Here is a 9,659-nt window from a genome sequence, read left to right as displayed (position 1 = left end):
TTTTATCACACTTGAGCCCGAGTCAATCAAAGCATAACCGAGCAGGAAAAACAAAAAACAAAGCATAACAAACAAATGGTTTAAAATTAAAAGAATGACTGTCCTTACAAACAAGTACAAAAGAATACCGAAGAAAAGTTATTATTTAATTGATAGAACTTTCTATTTGCACCGTCATACAACGTGAACGCCTCTATGGGTTTTGTTCATAGTTTATTCATCTTAAACGTTGCCAAGGAGCTGGACAATGATCTGTCACTTTTTTGTTTCTTTTTGGGATTATTGGTATGGAGTGTGCTGGCTAATTTAGAGGCTGGAACCAACGTAATGGCCATAACCCCCCTCAACCACCATGTCAAATTCTAAGCCCATGAGCAAAAATAATTAGAGAGAGAGATCGAGAGAGTTTGTGAGACAAAACCATGCTCAAATGCATGAATTCCCAATGTGATTACATGTACAAATATATGCTATCCTCCACTCCTTTTCAGTGGAAAATAAACATCTGTTCAAACCATCATTTATGGACCAAAAAAAGAAAAGATATGAAAAATACAGGTGAGAGAGCCCCAAAAAACCCCCCGGGGACAACTAGCGCATCAAAAATACCCAAAAGAAGAGATAGCATTTTGCCCTTTCTCTTGGGGTAAATTGATTGAAAAAAAAAAGAAAAGATTAAAAAAAAAGAAAAAACAAAAAAAACAAAAGAAAAGGAAAGCCCCAAAAACAAATAGCGAGACCCTATTACAAGTTAAAAACGTTTTCCTATTGGTTTTGCGAGTCTGGATTAGATAAGAGTCTGCTTATGAAGGGTGATATAGCTGCTAGCAATGCCTTGGGGCACTCCTCATGTGGAAGATGCCCACAACCAGATATAGCAACCAGTCTCTGCATGGCAAAAGAGGTAATTATTCTTATCTTACTCTTTCATTTGGTTGACTTTAATATTGGTGAAGTAATAATAGAACAAGGAAATAGTAGAAAGAAAGATACTTACAGAATTTACAAATTTTGAAGCCATGACTTGAGAAGATTTGAGAGTGACAAAGGCATCTTCAGCTCCGGTGATAACCAACACGGGTATGGCTTCTACTGCTTTTAGCAATGATTCTGAATTTTGTGGTGAAAGGACCGTCTCAGATGACAATCTTCCTATCTCATGGAGTGCTTCATCCCAACCTTCTACACATAGGGGTGCCTGTTTGCATAAAAAGCAGTTGTCCAACTATGAATCTTCTGAAATGCACAATTTCTCATATACAAAAGAAACATAAGTTTTTCCAAATTAAACTTATCACTCAACCTATGAAGATATTCAAAACAAGAAACCATAAAACAGGACGGGAAGACAGTAGTCCTTCAACAAACTGCATCTGGAATAGCCACAACAAGGTGGGAATTGCAGGAAATGAAACCAAAAATTGGCCAAATTTAGGATTGATGTATAGAAAATAATATACTAATGGCTTATATTTCTCTTTAAACCCATAAGTAATCTGTGAGGAAGAGATTCCCAAAAACCTAGATAGCTTTGATGAAAAAGTAAACAACATCAAATGTATAAATCTTCATAAAAAATTCCTTCCCCAATAATTTACTTTCGTTTCCTACATATATTCCCCACACTACTTTCCTACATCCAAATGAAAACTATCAAAACAATTCTACCAATCTTGAATAGCCAAGTGTATTCAGATTTTCTTTGCCACAGAATACGTTTATAATACTGCTTAAACCACATTATGTTATTCTACCATTTTTAAGACAGTAAGATGTGCATTTAAAACTGTGCTATGATTTAAGGAGGTGCAGACATACCTTATGGAGGCTTAAGATCTCTGTTGTTAACTTGGAAGAATCATACCATGCACGCCGATTAATCACTTGAGTGATTTCTGTACGCAGTAAAGAACGAACCAAGTGCTTCTTCCCAAGTGAAGTGCGCATAAGAATCCTTGCAAAGGCTGGAACCACTTCTCTTGTCAAACTAACACTAAGCAATACTACCCCTTGAATCACAACCTGAACGATAAAAAAGCCGACAAGGAGAAGTTTCAGGACTCCATTTAAAGTTTTAAGATATTTGTACCAAATGACTCAAACAAAAGTGGCATAGGAAAGGAAGGATGGTACTCACATTGAAAGAATTCAATGACGCTTGGACTCTTTGTGCAGCCTTTAAAGCAAGTAGGCCTCCGTCATCATGCCCAACAAGAACTACTGAAGAAAACCCCATCTCAGAGCAGAAAGAAAGAAGCAGGTCTACCTGACACATCAAATCATAATAAATTCAGAATTTCAAAGATAACCCCTACAAAAATGTGTGGAGAAAAAGATCATAAAAACAACCACAACAGGGCCAATAGTTGAACATAGTGGAAATGCCCACAGTTCAATTCAAATGGGCTTTGATTTTACTTCAAATGGATCACTCAACCCAGCACACTTCAAGCTGCATTTGGCAGCAGGAAATAAAGGCTTTGGATTTGAAACTGCATGCCAAACTCTGATGCATTTGGCATCAGAGTTTCAAAACGACCATAACAGCAACCACAAAAGGATCAATAGATCAACATAGTGGAAAAGCCCACAGTACAATTCAAAGGAGCTTTGAATTTACTTCAAATAGACCACTCAACCCAGCACACTTCATGCTGCATTTGGCAAGAGGAAATAAAGGCTTTGGATTTGATACTGGAGACTAATATACCACGATGCGAGGACTCTAATTGCATCCAAGTCCAATCCCAAAACTCCAAATATGCTGACAAAGCCAGCATCGGGGACATTTGATTTAACTTCCCATCTTTCCCATACAGCACTACTATAAACAACAATAAAATAACATCTATTAAGAGTAGACCCGTACAACCAGCATGTGTAACCTCAGTGTATCTCTTCCCCTTCCAAAAGAGAGATATTCAAGTAGAAACCATAAATAATGGGGCACTTACCCCATTGGGTAGGATATGAGTATGATTATCAGGAAAAGAAAAAAATAATTAATAGCATGCAAGCACCTGAGTATCAAGCTTATAAGGATTAGGCAATTCTTTTTCCTCCCAATCCTCCCGGCGCATTCTCGAAGTTAATCCCCATCCAGGCCGATCAAAAGCAGCAACCGTGCAACCAACCTGCCTAGCCAGCACCCCCATCACATGCCTCCACGAGAAGACCCCACCCCCGAATCCATGCACTAGAACAACTCCAAACTGGCCATTTGCCTGCAAATCCTTCTCTAAAATCCCAGAGTTCACTTTGCTAGCTTCACCCTCCTCGCCAACGTCATCTAGGCTCAAGACAGGGATTTCTTCAGAAAGAACAGGAGTTGAGGAACCATCCAATAATGGAGCATATAGTGAAGAGCTGTGAAATTGATTGCTACAGCTCCTGTGAAGTGGCTGATAATGGCTTTTCGACAACGCACTTAATGGATGCCTCTCGAGTTTTGGCCTTCCCATGGTCATTTTTGGGGAGCTGCAGCTAGGACTTGGCTCAAGAAAGGCCATGGAGGATAACGAACGAGGTGGAGAACCTGGCAAGCTGAGCTTGTAATGCAGTGTAAGCCCTCGGCATATCATGAATAAACTATCAATGTCGGAAAGTAATCTGATTGGAAGTTCCCCTTCATCACGAGCTGAGCCTAAAGGCTTTCGCCTCATTTCACTATCACTCTTTGGGGTCTTCCCTCCAGAGGGAGTGGGAGATCGCGGTACCTTCTGGAAGCCAGAGAAAACATTTTTACATGAAAGAACCTGTTAATTGACACAAAGAGTGGTCAGGCGATATATATCCATAAAGAGGCCATTGAAAAATTGACGACAATTAAGAGAACATAGTTGGCATAAATAAAGTAGTTTTATAGAAGCAAGCACATGCACCAACTTAAAGGTCTAGCAGGAAAGAAAGCATACTCATATAATTGCTTATAGGACTGAACATCTACAACATTTTCCACAAGTATATTACTCTTCTATACTCTTCTATAAGCACATACACTTTGAAATTAAAGAAAACACAAGATAAAATTAACTACGCAAACTTACTGCTTCTGGGTCAACTCGGTGAAACAGGAGCTTTCTCCGTGCTCTGCAGCTTGTTCTGTATGCAACCACGGTATGGCCAAGGGCAAAGACTACGGATGAGAGAAACAAGACGGGCATTCCCCATGACTTCTTCAAATGAAGCTTCTGCCTAGAAAGGGAAGACGAGGCTTCAGCCTCAATTTGAGAATTCACAGTGAAAACACAGGCCTTAACTGAAAGTAGAAGAATTGAAAGAAATGAACACAGGGTCACAGTTCCAAGGTATGGACCGTGGGAGAGAGCAGGGGCATCACACATCGAATAAACACCTGCAGTCACAAAACACAGCAGGGTAAGCACATAAAACGCAGATAAAAAATAACCAAAACAAAAATCAGAAATGGTACGGGTTCCATCAGTTTCTCTTTCATTCTATGTATGAAATCTATGAGATTTGGTCACGGAAACATCCTGTAAAGTTACACTAAAAAAGAAAATTGAGGACGGTATTAAAAAAATCAGGTTCCATTCACCTCTCCCCGAGAATATGAAGTTTTCATTCATAAGTTCGCATGGAGCATTCAGAAAACGAGAAATTAAAAATTAAATTGAAAAAAAAAAAAGAAAAAGAATCTTATAGTTTACGTTATTTTGAATCTTCAATGATCAACTAAAAATTAAGAAAAACAAACCAAAACAAAAACAAAAACCCCACCGAAGCTATATATGATTAAAAAATTGAAGATGTATTTTACATAAAAGAAAAGATGAAAAAGGTTAAAAACAGTTCTAGCTCGCTTTAAATGAGCTTTTTTTTTTTTTTTTTTCTGGATCAAGCAGACCAAAAAAACTAAAAAGAAAGAAAGCAAGAAGAAGTCCACAAAAGCTTGTTGTTTCTCTCTCTTTCATCTACTATCCTAAACAAGTTTCTGAAGAAAAAAATAAATCATAGCCTGAATATACATGATAGGACAGAAAATGAATATCATAATTCCTTGAACAACCAACAAAATGAAGATCAGAATTAATTCCTTCGAAAAAAAAAATTATATATATAAAATATAGAAAGGCAAAAGAGGCGAAGAAAATAGAGAAGCATACAGATAATGATGAGAGATCTGACAACGGAGACGAGAGGAATATCGGTCAAGGAACTCTTGAACGCGTATCGACGCAAGTGCTCCTTGAAGCCGTAGCACCCCACACACGTAAAGCTCGAGATCAGAACGCAGGGCACGAGCACGTCCCCTACGGCCACCAGCACCGCCAGCGACGAAACGAGCAGAGACGCCACCATCGCCACCATGAAGAACAGCGTCCGCACGATCCTCCTAAGCCTCTCCAACCCTCCCTTCGCCATAACCAATCAGACGGTCCTCAACAAATGTACGTATCTATAATGCTATGTACAATTCTCTCTCTCTCAGTTTGATCCCACGGTTGTGGTTGCTCTATGTGGGGCTCATAGAGCGCGCTGAAACCCTAGCCGATAGAAGAAGAAGAAGGTAATCCACCGGCGCCGGCTTCTCGGCCATTCCCGCAGTTTCTCCGGCGAGAGCAGGGGTCTAAATGGTAATTTCAGAGATTCATGGAGGGATTGGGGGGCCTAGGGTTCCACAGGTCTCTCAGAGAGAGACACAGGAGAGAGAGAGAGCCCTTGAACACAAAAATTCAAAGACTTGGTTGGTGTTTTTGAAAGTTTTGAATTCCGTTTGCTCTCTTTTTATGTTTCTCTGTTTATTTTATATTATTTTATATTTCTTTTCTTTTTTTTTTTTTAATTTAATTTCTTTGTTTTCGCCGTTAAACAAAAGTTAAAAACTGTATTGGCAGAGACGAAATCCTTGCCCAATTGGAATCACTCATCTGACGACCGCTTGATTCAGCCTGGTGCACACCTGTCACACTTCTTTTGTTGACATAATTACCCCTGATTACGGGGGCACGACCTATTTTTGTTTTTCAAAAAATTGACCTGATTATCCTTAATTTGTTTTCCTTTTCTGGAAAGATGGAATTTTTTTTTTTTTTTTTTTTTTTAACAGTGGAAAGATGGGGGGGTGCTCTCTGTAATTACCAAGTATAGTTTCATTGACCCAGAAAAAAGAAAATTGGGATTTCATTTGAAATGCCCGCCCATGACAAACGTAAAGAAATTCCTTTCTTTCCTTTGAAATAAGGTTTTTTGTTTTTTTTTTTAAATTAAAACATAGACACAAATTTCTTACAAATTATCCCGCATGTGTGTCTTTTAACATGTGATTAATTTTTTTTTTTTTAAATGTTTCTCACACGCTAAAAAAACATGTCACTTTTTAGAGATCGAGTTGTAAAAACACTAAATTTATATCCTCAAAACGTTGTCTGAATTTGTAACCATAAACTTAGGAAAAAATTAAGTATTTCTTTGGGGAAACTTCACCCACCCTTAAAAGTGCTCATCCAAGAAGCGACAGTGTCTATAGAGGAATACAAACAAGTATGGACGTCCATGGAGAGGCACCGCCTTGCGGGGATGGAGCGTGACAGAGTAACGTGGACATCGCCGCCAGTGGGATGGTATAAAGCAAATTGGGATGTCGCCATTGATAAGCTCACTAGACGGGTAGGGATTAGCATGATAGTACTCATTGCAGCAAGGTGTCTCACCCAGGGTGGACCTCTTACACCAATATTGGCTGAGGAAACACTAGCATTATATCATGCGGCTTGTCACTGTAAAGATCTAGATGGAAAGCCTATCATCTTGGAAGGGGATGCTTTGCAAGTGGTAACTACAGTTAATTCATCAGAACAGAGTTGGAGCCATTTTGGGCATTTGGTGGCTTATACAAAAATTGTCTTGCAAATGTTGCTGGAGTGGAGTTGCCGCCATGTGAGACGAAAGGCCAATGTTATTGCGCATAGGTTGGCTAAGGCAGCTGTTCAACATGTCATTGATAATACATGGTGGGAGAAATTTCTAATTGTATTTTTTAGGGAGCTACAAGCTCTTTTTTCGACTGATTAAAATAAAGTTACAACTTCTTTTTAAAATAAAAAAAAAAAAAGTTAAGGGTTTTGCAATTGTAACTTTAAATTATCAAAATTTACAACGTCAGTATTCTATGTTTCAACTCTTTTTAATTTCACTCATACTGTTAAGGTTTAGGGTTAAATCAAACGGCAAATAGGTAAAATCTTGTTTATACCCTTGTAAAATTTATAAAAACAACAAATTTACTCTCAATTAAAAAAAAAAAAAAAAAAATCTAAACTGAACCACGACCATAGATAATTTTTTTTAAAAAAATAAATAGGTTAAAATATGGGATACCAATGTTGCAAGCTTTGATACTTTGAAGTTACGATTAAAGTCGTGAAGTTTCCCTTGTTTATTTCTACCATTATGATTCAACTCTTTTTTGCACTGAAACTTAAAACCTTAACCCAATTATTATACCATATTGCAAAAAATACATTCCATATTGCAGGGACAATAGTAATCCAAGGGTGCCATGGATCAAATAAATGTTATCATCTTAACTTTGCTAAAAAAAATAAAGAAAGAAAGTTAATGGTTCTCATTAATTCTTTTAATTTTTTTTTTCTCATTTTTATAATAGTCCCTTTTAGCTATTTTGACTTTCTTTGTTGTGCGCGCGCCAAACAAGGCTTTGAATCTGATACTTCCATAGATCATTCCCTTCCACAGCTTTGGTTTGATCACAAGTCATTTTACTAATAAAAAAACTAGGATGTGGTTACTTATTTATCCTATTAGAGTTCTTAGAGAACCTTCAAAAGGTTGGCCCTTTATTTTTTCGTTTGGGCAACAATACTCTTTTGAATTGGAAAAATGTTTTTATAATAATCATCGGATTTACATGCAATACATACACCTAAAGGGTACTTTTAAACCCCTCATTAGTATTAAAAATTAAAAAAAAGGAAAAACTTGTTTGTGACAAAATAGAGGTAAAAGAAATGAAAATCAGAGATTGTACATAATTAACTACATAACGTTATATTTTATGGCTATAAATATATAACTTGTGCTTTTCATGAACCGTTTAAGCTCAGACTGATAATTGCTCATCATTTAATAAATTAGTTGAGTTCAAATAATAATTATTGCTTGAATATTAAATGAGCCGAAATTGAAGAAATTCGATTTTAAACTCATGAATAATACTCTATAAACTCAATCGGTTCGTTAAACTCATTTAAACCTCATATATATGCACTTAATAGCCTCCAATCATGGTTGGATAGAAATTTCCTTTTAACCTACGTTGATAGAGTGGAAGGGCAATTAGGGAAAAAAAGTCAACAAATAATTTATTTTGTTTAACAGGGCGGCGAGCAACAAACTAGAAGATTTCAAAGTAGCGAGAAGTCCGAGAACATGACCGTTAGACGGTGAAGGGGATCGTGGTCGGGACCAGAAATCTAAAAACAAGGCCCGCCCAATCAGAAGTTTGTAGTCCTCACCCGCGGGTCACGTCATGATCACCACCATCACCGCACACATTGGTCAGAGAGCCCCCGGGCCCCACCTCAGGCTGCGTTCTCTTCTCCCTGCACACCACGTGTCAAATACAGCAAACTCAGCACAGACTGTAAAAGGATGTACACTGTTGTTCGTGGGACCCACGGGAGTGGGAGGTCGCAACGGTCGGATTATTAATTTATTTTTTAAAAAATAATTTTTTCCGGGTGGACCGTACGGCACTAGCTGACATCGGAGGTTGCGGTTAGGGGCGAAAAGGATAGTAGGGTGAAACGTTTCGGGGCGTAAAAGTAAAAGAAAGAAAGTTTGCAAAATAGGATGGGCCTATTTTTAGAGGCTTACATATGAATTGTCAGATTAGGCAGGTTCCACTTTCCTCTTTCCCTTTTGTTTACCAGTCTCTTACCGACTTACGAATGGAGGACTTTATTTACTATTTTCTCCGATGAAAGAAAACAGCACACGGCGTCTTCGTGTAAAATTTTTTTTTTTAATTAAAAAATTAAAAAATAAATAAATTGCACAGGCGTGCTAAGCACGCCGTGTGTGCTGTGAATCAGGATTTTTGCAATCGACAGAGACTTAATTCAAAATTAAAAAATTATGATTAAAGAGTTTAATTTATTTAATTAAATTATTTGAGTTAAAATTAATTTATATAGTCTTATATACATACTTCAATACGTCTTGAATTCGACACGTGACATAATAGCTGACAATTTTTTTTTTTGACAAGACCAACGAACTTTATATGAACCCAATGCAAAATTAAAGGATTAGGGTTGATAAATTTGACTTGTTTAATTAAATTGGTTAGATTATAGTTGTCTTATATAGCCTTCTACGCATATCTTTCTTCACAGTTATTTTTCACGCTCATTTCACATCGGCTAACATGACGTGTTTTAAACGATGTTAAAAAATATTAATGGTTAATGTGGTTTTATTCACATGTTGACACGTGTGAACAATTTGTAAAAAAGTTGTAGATGTGGAATAGGATCTTCTCCAATCCATTATGAACTGGAGAATATCCAGTTCATGGTTAGGATTTCTAAAGTCACAAATGAGACATATATCCCACTAATAAAAATAATAATAAAATATTATTTTAAATTTAAAAAAAAACAAATTAATAAAAA

General features: G+C 37.1%; 2 protein-coding genes across 2 annotated transcripts; one reads left to right on the top strand and one right to left on the bottom strand.

The window, feature by feature from the left end:
• Positions 1-412: 412 nt before the first annotated feature.
• LOC132188528 (uncharacterized) lies at positions 413-5,731 on the bottom strand. Its single transcript, XM_059603012.1, has 7 exons — positions 5,127-5,731; positions 4,047-4,354; positions 3,021-3,755; positions 2,138-2,266; positions 1,819-2,022; positions 998-1,198; positions 413-888 (listed from the first exon to the last, which is right to left on the bottom strand). The coding sequence occupies exons 1-7, from the start codon at positions 5,383-5,385 to the stop codon at positions 766-768; spliced, it is 1,959 nt and encodes a 652-aa protein (XP_059458995.1). The 5' UTR covers positions 5,386-5,731; the 3' UTR covers positions 413-765.
• A 785-nt stretch (positions 5,732-6,516) lies between these two features.
• LOC132187980 (uncharacterized) lies at positions 6,517-7,035 on the top strand. The gene has a single exon (XM_059602401.1). It carries the CDS (start codon positions 6,517-6,519, stop codon positions 7,033-7,035), a length of 519 nt encoding a protein of 172 aa, XP_059458384.1.
• The last annotated feature ends 2,624 nt before the right edge of the window (positions 7,036-9,659 follow it).

The sequence above is a fragment of the Corylus avellana genome, chromosome ca7 (genome assembly GCF_901000735.1).
Source record: "Corylus avellana chromosome ca7, CavTom2PMs-1.0".
NCBI lineage: Eukaryota > Viridiplantae > Streptophyta > Magnoliopsida > Fagales > Betulaceae > Corylus > Corylus avellana.
This window is presented reverse-complemented; position numbering and strand designations above follow the sequence as displayed.